Here is a 14,127-nt window from a genome sequence, read left to right on the forward strand (position 1 = left end):
GTATAAAAAGTGATCCCGTCGTGTTGTTTTCTTAGGATTTGACTCCATGTGCTTTAGTTTCTGTTCTAGTCCTGTCTTCATCCCTGCCCTGTCACTGGTTGATTACCCTAATGTGTTCATCTGTTCTGTGTCTCACCTTAGTTACTTTGGTTGTTTGCTTCTGTTCTTTTGGCCTGTTTCTTCTGTTCTTCCTTGCAAAGTCTTATTGTTCATTTTTACCATTAAGTCACAGGCTTATATACAGTGCCTTATTTCCTGCTTCTATATTTTGGTTTTGACCCAGGCTAGTGTTTTCAGTTTCTGATTAGGAATTGACCTTGTTTAACTTTGTCTACCAGTGCTCACACCCCCACCACAGACATTGACAGTTGATAAGCAGCACATACAACATTTTTGGCTAAAATGTGGCTTAATTAGAACAGGTACACCTACATGTCTCCTATCTAAAATACATTCTTGTAATAATAACCAGAATAGACTGCCAGGGAAAAAAGTGTGACATGACAATGTTATACTGGCACATGGTTATTAGAGACATAAATTCCAGCCCTGTTAGAAGACAGAAAACTGATGTTAGAGCTAGTTAGGGAGAGAGAAGAGATGCTGAAGCTGTAGATAGCCTTTCTGTGACTCACCACCATATATGTAAGTGTCGTTTGAAGAGTAAACAGTGTCATTATAAGGTTCCTCTGTGGACAGAATTAGATCATCAACGTCCAGAAAGTTTGTTGTACTCTGACATTGCTTTAAACTATCTATTCATCCTGATTCTGTTCCTTTTAATCATAACATCTGAGTGGGTAACTATCAAAGTCAGAGTAAATTAGCAAACTTTCCACACAAAATAGAGTAATAAGCCCTGTCTTTTTATTTTACTACTCTGAAAATTTGGGAACCAAATATCAAATATCAAGTTCAGCATGCACACTATTGGAAAACATATGTAAATTATAAATTGGGGGTTGGGGGGTGGGGGGCATTAACCATATAACCAGCATTATCTCCTCTGAAAAAGAAATCTGCAAACAATTTACACAGAATCCCATTAAGGAGAGCAGTGAGCTCATCCATGAATGGCTTTCTGCAAAGAACCTGTAAACAAAGGTCAGCTGTCAGGAAGAGGGGGCTGGGCCCCTTCTGTACTATTCCTCGTGCTGAGAGCTGATTGGATCAATAGAATCAATTCTGAGTAACTCTCAATAGCCTTCAGTGAAAACCCCACATGTCATCTTAAAACTCAGTCTTGCAATAAACAGCCTCATCATATTTCAAATAGTGCAATTATGTATTGACACACTTTTAAAGGCAGGAAATATTTTTACTGGTAAGAGTATAGCTACATGATGGATCTTTTTGGATGGACAATTATCTCAAAACCTTTCACAGGTGTTCCTTCATCCACTAGCTATGTGAAAGTTAAAATATGACAGCGTATCCAATCTGCAACATGGAGCAATGCACTGTAGTAATGGCGCACCATCAATAGATGGCCACATTCTACCTCAGTATTCATTATCTGATGCACACACTTCAATCCAACACTATGATAAGATACACATATACACATATACAATAATCAGCTGATCCTGAGTCAGCCCATACTCACTTGTCTGCACTTTGAGAATAAAAGGATTCTTCTGCTGGATGGTGTGTGTGAAGAGAAATCGGGCATTGCAGCTGTAGTCAGTGTTAGCATCCTTAGCGAGCACATTAGAGAAGTAAAGATCTCCATTCAGACCCATGGACACTCGAGCATCCTGCTCTATATTCCCCATTCCTGGGTAAAAATGAGAAAAAATATTCAACAACTGTAAGCTTCTGAAAGCTTCTGAAACTAATGTGAATTACACTCTGACACTCGTGCGCCAGTGGTCTATTGGCAAGATGTGTGTGTGTATATATGTATATATGTATATATATATATATATATATATATATATATATATATAAGTTTTTTTTATTTTAAATCACTGACCCTATAGCTATGCTGACCCTATATCTTTGACTCTATAGCTAGTAAGATAGGGGCAGGCTCATACAATCAGGACAATCAGGCTGAAAAGGAGTGAAGGAAAGTGCTGACTTACCACTGTTCATCCAGAATGTTTTAGGTGGGGGAAGGCCTGGGGGTGGGTTACAGGCCAGGACCAGAGATGATCCCTCGCTTACTACCACTGGCTCCAAAACCTCTTTGGGCCACAGCGGTGCCTCTGAGGGACAAAGGAAAGCATTAGAGCTGGTCAATTCAGCACAGAACCTATTGCAAGTTATGTTAGTGCCACAGTCTTGGGTTGTTGTATTGCCCGTGATTTGTGTATCATCTTTTCTATTGGTTTCATGGATATTTATAGCAGTTATTATTTGATAAATGCCTCAGTCGACATGATGTGAAATGTTATCTTTGTGATACTAAAGATCAGCAAATTAAGAAACGTTAATCATGAGTACATTCTAGACATATACCGTATATTCCCGACGACAGTGTAACTAATGTCATTCTGTACATATGTTGTACATATTTATAGGGACATGGCTATAGTGGCAAGCAGAAAAAATAGTTAAGATTGTAGTATATGTGCAATTGGCTGCTACTGTGCTAATTTCCACATCCATATTGTTTCATTCTGTGCTATGCTGTAGACTGAGAGGTAACTTCCAAAATAAACACTGGATTTGACAGTCAAATGTAAGGTGAACAACAAGCATTACTGCTTTTGCATAAATTTGCTGTTTTCTATTATCTGAACATGTTGCAAAAAGTTTTCTGCTTCTGTCTGCAATATAATTTTAGTGATTTATACTTAAGAATACTATATAGAAGTATTTTTATTCATAAGACAAAGCCTACTAGCCTGCTCCGTAACACTGCAACTGGGCAAAATGTGCTATGTTAGCAAGTGACCGGATTTTTTTTGACTGGAAAATTCAGATTCTACACTGTTAGCTAAAATGATCAGCAGCATAGTCTCTGCCAATTTCAAACTGATCAAAAGAATACAGCAGAAAACATGCCAGAAATCTCTTGGCTGTATAGATCAATGTTGTTCTTTTGCAGCTGAATATATTGTATGGTACAGAAACTATAGATAATAGTAAGACACTAACAATGGAAAAATTTCTACAGATTAATACAAAAATCACGTATATATAATTTTCAGGTCCAATGTCTTGATCATTTAGTGCTCACTCACGTCAGTATTGTTCGTTCTTGTAGTACCAAAGTATTTTTAGTACAGATCTCATTGTTACTTACTGGGTTATTACAATGCCAAAGTTGTGGGTTAATTCTATTGTTAGCATTGTTATCTTTCATATGTCATCTTTGGTCCAGATCACTTGGCAGCTCATAAAGTATTTTGGTGCCTATTGACGTGCCACATATATATCTCATGCTTTCTTACTGGAAACTCGTAGCAGTATTTTGTTGGATATGGCAGTGCCAAAGTCATTCATAGCAAAGCACTGGTATTCTCCCTCGTAGTCATCAGGCTTTCCACCATTCCTGAAGCTGATCTCCAGTGTGCCTGAGCGTTTCCTCATGGACACACGTGGATCCTTCTCCACATTGAAAAACTTCCCATTTCGTCTCCACCAAAACCTGGGCAAACCAGTGGCATGCAGTTTCAGTAATGTGTCAAAGAGTTTTGGAATTTCAGGATTATTACACAGACTGGTGCACTGTTTGAGAACAAAGAAAATAACCCTCCTCAAAATATTCAGTATGTTTAAACCATGTTAAAAATGGCTGATTCTAGACCATGAGCGTTCCACATAAGTGTTCAGTGAATGATCCACTGAATGCATTATTCTAGCACAATAGCACGGTGGCTAGGCTAGTGGAAGGTTATATAAAGCTCAATTCACTGACAGAAAAACAGCCCATCTGAATGGGATCAGTGTGCAAGCATTCATGTAAGCTAGTGGAAGAAATTAGATGGAACTAGCGCCAAATACACACTCATCATCTCTCTAAAGCTAGAGGTGGGCAGGGGGACTGGCATTTCCCCTGTCAGTTTGGAGTACAGAATGTAATAGCACACACTCAACCTTTTGTGCTAATGGCTATCAACTTTAATTAGAGAAAAAGAGATTAAAAAAGAGAGAGAAAGAGGGAGAGTTGAGCAGGGACAAAATGTGACAAAGACCAGGATTGTGGGAGATCCAGAGGGACAGTGAGAGCAGACAAAAGAATAGCAGCAAGAGAATAAAGCCAAATAAATAAAAGAGGAGGCCTACTTTTGAGGTTTGTGCAAATGCACAGCAATGTATATAAACAATGTCCAGGACAGGAGACTGGGACAAAAAGAGAGAGAAACAAGGGAAATACAAGAAAGTGGAAAATAAACAGTAGGAGAACAAAAGAAATGGCTTTGTGCATGCTTACGTTGGTACAGGATTGCCCTTGGCCTCACACTCAATGATGATGTTATCTCGGGGATCCACAATATAGTACTTTGCTGACTGCGTGACAATAGTGGGGGGCTGTTTCACTAGAACAGGAGGAGAGAGAAACACTTATCAGAGAACATCTGTGGATTACTATGGTCAACTAATGAGCCTCTTATGTTCACAGATTCTACAGTAATTGGTTACACATAGCCATCATATACACACATTCCTGACTTTTGTGTGTCTGTTCCCTTAAACATTGTTTATATTGTTAGAAATTTGTATTTTTAGATCTTTACGGTTGCTTAGAGACAAACCACCTCTGTTAAAACTAAGCTTGCTTTTGGGGAAAAAATGAAGTGCTGAGCAGCTCTGCTTGGCCTGTTTCCGGGCCAGAAACAATATAAGCAATACAAAGCTTAAAATAAAGAAACTAGGGTTTTTCTACATTATCTTTGAAATTATATGATTATTCTAGTTTTAAAAATACAGATTAAACACCGGCCTGTTTAAAGCTGAATTTATTGTATTATATTTAAACTTGGACAAGCATTGTTTGTACCCTCCTCTATGTTAAGCTGTTTGAGCACTAGAAAAGTTGGTCCTCATGCCAGAAGATCATTTGCTTTATGAGAAAAGTTAAATTCTATACTAAGAATTGTTTATTTAGAATGTGGAGGTTAAATATTCAGTACATATGAGTCTAAACTTTAGTTTTAATCTATTACTCTAGGGAAACTGAGACAGTGTCTAACAATAGTGCAGCAGACTGAGTGGTTAAAATTTTACACTAGATTATCTCAAATGAAATGTTAAATGTAATTAGGTACTCTTTAACTGAACAAGTTAGTCTGTGTTAATGGGGCACTTACAGTCCTGCTGGATTCTTGCTGTTAGTTCCATGAAATGGTGAGAGAGGGAGAGAGAGAAAGAGCACATGAAGCCTAGAAAGACTGATTAGTAAACCTTAGTGAAAGCTAAAAGATAGCTACAACAGACACAATTGTTTACATTAAATTACCACACAACTGCCATTATATTATAAGTACATGTCTTTAGGAGTCCAGATTTATTATTATTATTATACACAATGTTAAGTTAATGCAACTGAATAGGACATACCTGTTAATGGAGTTCCGATGTGTGGAGAGCAAAGATAGCAGAATAAAAACAGGAAAAAATGTTAAGTACATTTCTGTAGTTTCCCAGTGATTATGAGCAAAGTAAAAAGTGACAAAAATTGATATGACATTAAATGGCAATTAATCACTGTCACAGACAATGTTTAATAAAGACATTTCTTTTTATTTTAATAGCATATTTGCAATGTATTTTTCTTTTGGTTTAAATGACAGCCTTAGTAGGGGGTCTAGCACATAGATAATAACTACAATTATTATGATGTATGACTGTGTGCAGTCCAGTCTGCTTTTCTATTGTGCCACAGTAATTATAAAAAATGACCTTCACTTAAAGGGCAGAGCATCTTTAACATGGGGCATTTATGTGTTCATAGCTGTTTGATAGTAATGTGGCGACAGATGCAACTCTGCCGCTATGCTATTTATCATCTTACATAAATAAAAGCACATATCTGAGACCTCGGGGGTCAGGCCATCATAAAGGGATGTGTGTGTGTGTGTGAGTGTGTGTGTGTGTGACAGAGAGAGAGAGAGAGAGAGAGAGAGAGAGAGAGAGAGAGAGAGAGAGAGAGAGAGAGAGAGAGCGATAGTAGCCAAGGTCAGCTTTGGCAACCCTCATGAATAGGTGTCTCAGAGGAAGAAGGAGCGGGTTGTAAAAAACTGAATAGAGAACATGTTTATTTCTATGTGATTACAGCTAAACCAGGAAGAGGTAAAAATCAACAACCCATCAACAGAACAAAAACACTCTAAAATGGATTAAGGAAATGTTTTCTAGTTTATTCTTTCATTCAAAACTCAAACTGAAACGGATGCGTTTCCCAAAAACACTGCTGCACTGAGATAAAGGTAGAACAAGCACCATACTGAACACACTCTCTACCAGTTAATATAATTCTAAATTTACACTGCCTTGCAAAAAGTATTTGCCCTGATTCCTTCTATTTTTGCATCTTTGTCACACTTAAATGTTTCAGATCTAAGATCTAAAATATAAGACAAAGACAACCTGAGAAAACACAAAATACAGTTATTAAATGATTAAATAATTGAAAGAAAAATGTTATATAACACCAACTGTTATATGTGTGAAAAAGTGATTCCCCTCTTAGTTACTCAACTAATTAAACACATTTCACTGATATTTTGGGTTCAATTAGACTAGCCAGTTCATATAGTATGAGGATCTGAACCATTTTATGAGACAAATATGCAAAAAGAAAGGAAAATGGGGTGTGTGTGGATGCAGTACTATATGGTGCTATAGGTAAACTGAGCCCAGAGTTATCAACCGGCAAAATGCACCAACCAGCCAATACACGCCTAGGTTTAAAGGTTTAAAGAAAAAAAAAACATCCTGCATTGTGTAAACTAAAATAATACTAAAATAATTACACTGTATATACTCCTCTCGTAGTTTGGAATGGCGAAAACTCTCTTGGAGAAAATGGAGGTGGGTGTCTCCATTTTCTCTCGATTCATTTGTCATCCGATTTCTTGAGCAGAGAATAGAAATACAGGGAAACAAAAAGCTCAGGAGGCACCTGAACAGATGGACATTTTTATTGATTCCACCAGTTAATGATAAATGCCTTGTTTATAACCTTTAATGTTTTATAATGATTATTATATTTTCTTTCTTTTCCAGAAATATTGTGTAATTTTTTTTTTTGTAAATCCCTTTTTTTTTGGTGTTTTTCACTAAAGAAATGTGGAAGAAGAAGGCACTGGGTACAATAACAGTAAAGAGAACACATTACTATACTGTAGTTGGCGTGATCTAATATGCTGTGTGTGTCAAAGTATGACAGAAAATGACTGAAAGCATTACGAATCAAGGATAAGAATGTATATATTTACATAATTCAATGTGTCTGTGTGTGGGTGTGTGTGTGAGAGAGAGAGAGAGAGAGAGAGAGAAAGAGAGAGGTGGGGAGTGAGAGAGAAACAGAGACAAAAAGGGAAGGGTAGGGGTAGGGGTCTCTGTATCTGTATTTTAACGTAAACTGCAACATTATCATAGCACTAAACAGCTCCATGTCAGATGGCTTTCTGCAATCACTGTCATCCATTAGTGAGCACAGATTTCCATCAGTCTTTTACCACACCAATTATGCCAATAATTATTTACTCCATAAGCAGTAATTAGTATCTGCCTGTGTTATGATTGTATGACTATGACTCACGGTCTGGAGGGACATTGATTGGAGCCACCTCCTTCCACAGCAGCACAATGATTGACAGCACAGCCAGAGGAGTCCACTGCCCCTGCTTCCACATCTCTCTCCTCCGATTGGCTGGCTCCAACCTTCACGCTGCTATTGACTCAGATGCACACCTTTGATAAAATAAAAGTATTATAAGAATTCTACTTATAAACTGTATTATAATATAAACAGAATTCTTCATATTATAAATACTTATAGTAATAGGGCCTTCTTATGCATTTATCAGTAGTAATATATATATATATATATATATATATATATATATATATATATATATATATATATATATATATAAAAATACAACATATTCTGTGCATTGTGCATATGTAGGTATATGCAAAAGTCTACTACCAAGAGCTATTTTGATTTCAGCACAAAAGAAATCTAATCAAATGTGATACATGATGCTTAAATATTACTAAAGTATCCATTGTTTAAAACTGGGTCAGATGTATGTTTTAGAGTTTTTTGAGAACCATTAAACTGAAATATAATTGAAAATCGTTTGCTTCATTCTTTTTTTTTGCCTCTGTTAATTCAAATAGGTAATAAATATATCTAGTCACAGCAAAGCAATGTGACAATACAGTATCAATATTGTAAAAATTACAGCACATACCTATGTATATATAATTATGTTTATATACATACACTTTTATGAGATTACTGTGTATACTGTTCGTACTTTTATTACACTGATATGACATGCTCTTTGTTAAATAACTTATTTTTGTCGATAAATAAAAATAAAATTGAACTAAAAATAGAATTGAATAATTATAATGATATTAATAATGATAATCTTGGTTTCATTTTAATGTGGCTAGCAAACTAATATATCATGATGAACACTGAGTATCATCGATTATAGAGATATGATATGTGCATGTTTGCCTAATGCCACAGCACTGCTGTATTCTCAAATCTTATCAGGTATTGATAAATTTTCTATAACAGCAGTTCTGATAATAGTGCCAACTAATTAAAAATCACAGATTTATATCAACATGCTCTTTCAACTATATTATCATTTTCATAATAACAACTCTTTCATAGGGACATGCAGATGATCTAGCTGCTAATGTAAGTGATACCAAGAGGTGGGTAGAGTAGCCAAAACTTTTACACTAGTACAAGTAAAACTATTTGTAATAATAATTACTCAAGTAACAGTGAAAATAATAATGTTACTAATTACATGAGTGGGAGTAATAAAGTATCCAATGAGAAGAATACTTAAGTAGTAAGTTACTAGTTACTTTGGATCTGATTAAAATGAAGGGAAAATCCTGAATCTCAGACCACACGGAGAAATGTAAGTCACACCTCTCCTTGAAAGTCTGTCTGTTCTGTTTCTATGATATAAAACTTGGGTTCAAGATGAAACAGCATATCTCAATCCTGTGATGGTACAATAACAAAGAACCTGTCATTTTCAACACAAAATCTCACACACACCCCAAAACACTAATGTTTTCCCAACAGGTGACTGTCTTTATTTTCACAGCAAAACAACACAATTGTCAGCATCTACGTTTAAACAAGACAACGGAGAACAAAAGAACAGACTATAGAACAGAACAGAAGAGAAAGTGTGTCCAGAAAGAGAGTGTTTTTGTATGTGTGTGTGTGTGTGTGTGTGTGCGTGTGTGTGTCTGTATGTGTGGTTCGCGCATGTGAGGGTGTCCTGCCTATCTTCTGGGACTGAGCCACTAAAACAAAAGTGAGCAGTTTTTGCGTCCACATTCAGCCGACTACAGCGTATCGCAAGACTTGCAGCCTCATTACACTGTCCCCCACTAATATTGGCACCCTTGGAAAATATGAGCAAAGAAGGCTGTGAAATATTTCCATTATTTTTTTAACCTTTTGATCTTTTGTTCCAAAAATTGTGAACACACACACAAAAATGTGTGTGTTTGAGACTGAATCTCTCTGCATCAGCAGTTCTAATCTCTGCATCAGTACATCTGTCACTCGCTCTCTGTTTCTCGCTCTTTCCCTCAGCAGGAAAAGGTCAGTCAGAGAACCGCCATTACCGAAGCCCCATACCGTCCATCTAAAAACTTATTACACGCATCTTCCTTTGTGTTTGAAAACAGATCATCTGAAACTAGACCACAACTAAATATGCAGCCTTTTGTATTACCTTATATACAAATGTTACTTTTGTCCCATCTTACATTAATAGGGCATATTCTCGGATTTTCAGCATGTGTGCACTCACCCACCACTTTAATAGGAACACCTGTATTCCTGTTCATTCATTCAATTATCCGATCAGCCAATCATGTAGCAGCAGTAGCACAATGCATAAAATCATTCAGATACGGGTCAAGAGCTTCAGTTAATGTTCACAACAAACATTACAATGGGGGGGGGGGGGGGGGGGGGGGTGTGTGTGTGTGTGATTTCAATGACTTTGACCATGACACGATTGCTGGTGCCACACAAATTGGTTTGAATATTTCAGACACTGCTGAACTCCTGGGACTTTCATGCACAACAGTCTCTAAAGTTTACACTGAATTATACAAAAACATCCAGTAAGCCTCAGTTCTGCGAGTGGAAAAGGCTTGTTGATGAGAGAGGTCAGAGGATAACGGCCAGACTGATTTGGGCTGTCAAACTACACTAACTCAAATAACCACTCTTTAAAACCCTGGTGAGCAGAAAAGCATCACAGAATGCACAACACATCGAACCTTGAGGCTGATGGACTACAACAACAGGAATCTGCGGCAATCATGGGCACAATCACCAAAACATAATGAATCACTGTAAGTCTTGAGTCTTATATACATACCAACACGCTCACTGTATGACACCCCACCACACCTAATTTGCCCCAGGGGAAAAGACAAAGTCCTCCCTCTGTCTTCTGCTTTAAACTGTCAGTCTACCTGGCAGGATGAAGATGGATGTAAAGCTGCAGGTGTTGAGATTTGAGCTGCAGGCCTGCTAGTGTGTGTGTATGATATTGGATAAAGTAGACACAGACACAGATGTAGGAGAAACATGTACAGTCATGTACATATAACCTCATATAGATTCACTTTCATTAGACCTGAAACCAGCTGGAGAGAGAGAGAGAGAGAGAGAGAGAGAGAGAGAGAGAGAGAGAACACACAAATGTGAAGCCTTGAAAGTAAACTCGATGCAAACTGATACAAGAGAGGTCGGAGGAAGCTCTGAATTTTTTTTTTGTTCCTTTTATTTTTTTTTATTAGCACAGAATAAACAGTAAGCAAATGATCCCACTACATAAATCCAATGCAAAAGAGAAAACCACCATACTCTCCGGAGATAATAGTAATATTGATACTATGATATAATAGTACATAAAGCTGGGAACAAATACCACAGCATGTAAGGTGGATTTTTAATACAGGGACACAAATAATTACACTGGAGACAAATAAAACAAAACAGCATTTACACAGTGTTTTGATAACCAAAGGCTAAGTGCAACTCAAATCATTTAATAATATTGTTTGTTGGCAGTTGCACTAACCAATTTAATTTGTAGTTCCAACAGCTGCATACCCAAAATTTCAAGGGGTGGACCTGGATCCAACTCCTCCTATAAGCCTAACCCATACAACTCTGTATGACACTAAACAACACATTTAACACACTTAGCGTTTCATAGATAATGTAGAACAAAGCCCTCATACACACACTAACTCAGGCAGCAATAGCACAACACTGGTGCTGTCTAGCTCTGAAATCTGCTCAGGCTATAGGATGCTTTGCAGTCTTATCCAGTGTCCAAAATGCTGCACTACTTCTTATTCCCTACAAATGGCAACATGCATTATGGGTACACTTGGACAAGAACTTATTGCAATGCATTGTGGGACTTCATGAGGGCAATGAATATCTTCCAGTATATTTTCTGACATGAATACAGTGCAGTTTCTGCATAAACATCCCGATAGCTTCCTCACTCCTGCTCTGAGCACACTTTGCCTATCCCCTCAAGCATTAATTTACACCAATTCTTACTGTGCCTTGTAAGCCTCCTTGTATTTGTAATTACAAAGATTTTTATGCCTTTATTTCCATAGAAATGTTTTCACCATTTCCTATGATTTTGACCTTGTTACCCATGTCTTGTTTATTGATTTGGCCATGTCTGCTTATGCTGTGACCTGAAGCCCAAGTTATGGGCTGGTCCATTATTCCATCAGGACAACACACTGAGAAAAACAAAGAGCTGCAACAGAAACATATATTGAAGCACTGAAGGGCACTTTTAACTCCTTCATGCAAATTATAAGCAATCTGTGACAAAATGTGCCTGAGCATGTGGACTAAGCGCACGTGCCAAAGTTGCAGTCTGTTACCACTTAAATAGGGTTTGGCCAAATGTGTTCTCGCTTGGCTTATGTTTCAGTCATATTTTTTCTATTTTGTAAAGTGTAAATGCTGTCAGTTGTGCTAATTAAAGACAGAAGCAGCAAGACCAGGCAGTTTCATATTTAAATCTGTCTATTTAACAGTAAAATCATGAAGGAAGCAAAAGCCTGTTTGCTTTCTTAGGAATTCCATCTCTAAAATGTTTACACGGTGCAATAACAAACTGTATTTCTAAAAGGAGTTCTGGTTAAAAACAGGCTTGTAATTGGAAACATTAGGCTGGTGTTTGCAACCAACACTAACAACTGCTTAAACCTGAACCCAGTTCATACTCTCTCACTCTCGCATCATAGAAGTAGAGCATGCAGTGAGATGCCACCACTTTGACTACACAACAGTCCTCATCACACAAACATATAAACAGACACCTCATGTCCATCACAGGCAATTACTGGCTATTATAAAATGAAGACCTGCCTGTTCCAGATACCCCTGTCCCCACCTCTCTTTTTCTCATTCACTGTCCCTAAACCCATCCTGCATCCCCTATTTCAGTAAGATAGAAAATGAGAAGGGTTTTTTTTTATAAATAGAACAATATCTCAACGAATAACCAGCATCGTGTTGAGAGACTACTTTTTCAATAATGTCTTAGCTAGAGATATGTCAATACCCTCATTAAACTGCTCTCAGTACAACTGGGTGCTGCACTAAGGGTGTAACAATCAAAAGATTTGAATAGATGCATTGATTTAAAAAGCAACAATCATCAATAGATTATTATGGAATAGTATTGGTTATGAATAAAGTATAATTGATTAGAAAGTTGGTCACATCTATCATGTTCTAGTAAATCAAATCGTATCATACTATAGCAGACTCAGTGGTATATCAAAACATTGCCTTAACAATCAAAATTGTATAATTTGGAAGACCGAGGTTTAAACCCCTAGTATGCACATGATGTATCTATACATAGTGAAGAGAAATGTCTAATCATATTTTTTGTAAATTTCAGAATTAGTAGCAGTTAGTAGAGTTAGTAGCAAAAAAATCTAATACAAGTATACTTACACAAAAACAAGGGGAAAATCTGGTCTGATGGACTAATGGATCATGAAAGCAGAGAATCTTATACCTGTAAACAAACAAACAAACAAACACAATTCCACTTAATATACCTGCATTATCCTGTATGAATTATGTTGTAGCTATTTCACTGCAACTACCTCAGCATGTACTACATGTTGTACAGCATTGTATTGCACATACAACTACACATATCTGTACTTTATTTATTCCTCATATAGTCCATACTTTTTCTGACATATATCTTTTATATGAGGGCACAGTGGCTTAGAGATTATCACATTTGCCTTGCACCTACAGGGTTAGGGGTTCAATTCCCGCCTCCGCCCTGTGCGTGTGGAGCTTGCATATTTTGCCCGTGCTTCAGGGGTTTACTCTGGGTACACCTCCAGTCCAAATACATGTGTTGTAGGCTGACTGGCATCTCCAAATTGTGCAGTGTGTGAGTATGTGTGCAATTGTGCCCTGCAATGGACTGGCACCCTGTCCAGGGTGTCCCCCACCCTGTGCCCCAAGTCCCCTGGGAAAGGCTCCAGGCTCCACGCAACCCTGTGTAGGATAAGTGGTACAGAATATGGATAAATGGATGAATATATTTTATATATTTTATACTGTGTAATATTTTTATATTTTACTTTACAACTTTCTTTTGTTCTGAGAACAACATTTTATTTAGTAGAAAAAACAACAAAATATGTATGTACCCAAGCTAATGTGTCTTTTTCAAAATTTGGTGTCTGTAATGTCATGTCTGAAATTGTCTTCTGCTTTGACAAAACAATTTCCCGCAGAGATCATTAAAGTACTATCTAAGATGGCACACATCTAAATCTCACTGTATCTTTTTGTGATTGACGATACTAAACCTCTTATAAATTGGTTTATTAGTCCTTCTGTAGGGGCACAGTGGCTTAATC

At 37.1% G+C, this 14,127-nt stretch overlaps 1 protein-coding gene across 10 annotated transcripts in view; it reads right to left on the reverse strand.

Annotated features, from left to right (window-relative positions):
* Positions 1–14,127, reverse strand: part of nfasca (neurofascin homolog (chicken) a) — an 87,393-nt gene that overhangs the window by 42,102 nt on the left and 31,164 nt on the right. For 5 of the 10 annotated variants that reach the window (XR_008393174.1, XM_053674084.1, XM_053674087.1 and 2 more), the window contains exons 2-9: positions 13,196–13,259; positions 7,718–7,869; positions 5,262–5,279; positions 4,385–4,490; positions 3,402–3,598; positions 2,088–2,210; positions 1,607–1,777; positions 636–689 (exon numbers count right to left, since the gene is read on the reverse strand). Coding sequence is in view for 9 of the 10 variants with exons in the window: in XM_053674084.1 (XP_053530059.1) it covers positions 636–689; positions 1,607–1,777; positions 2,088–2,210; positions 3,402–3,598; positions 4,385–4,490; positions 5,262–5,279; positions 7,718–7,811 (763 nt within the window). In the remaining variant the exon portion in view is untranslated. The remainder of the gene's footprint in view (positions 1–635; positions 690–1,606; positions 1,778–2,087; positions 2,211–3,401; positions 3,599–4,384; positions 4,491–5,261; positions 5,280–7,717; positions 7,870–13,195; positions 13,260–14,127) is intronic. The other 5 variants (XM_053674091.1, XM_053674086.1, XM_053674090.1 and 2 more) reach the window with 3 other exon arrangements.

This window comes from Ictalurus punctatus, chromosome 21, assembly GCF_001660625.3.
Source record: "Ictalurus punctatus breed USDA103 chromosome 21, Coco_2.0, whole genome shotgun sequence".
Taxonomy (NCBI): domain Eukaryota; kingdom Metazoa; phylum Chordata; class Actinopteri; order Siluriformes; family Ictaluridae; genus Ictalurus; species Ictalurus punctatus.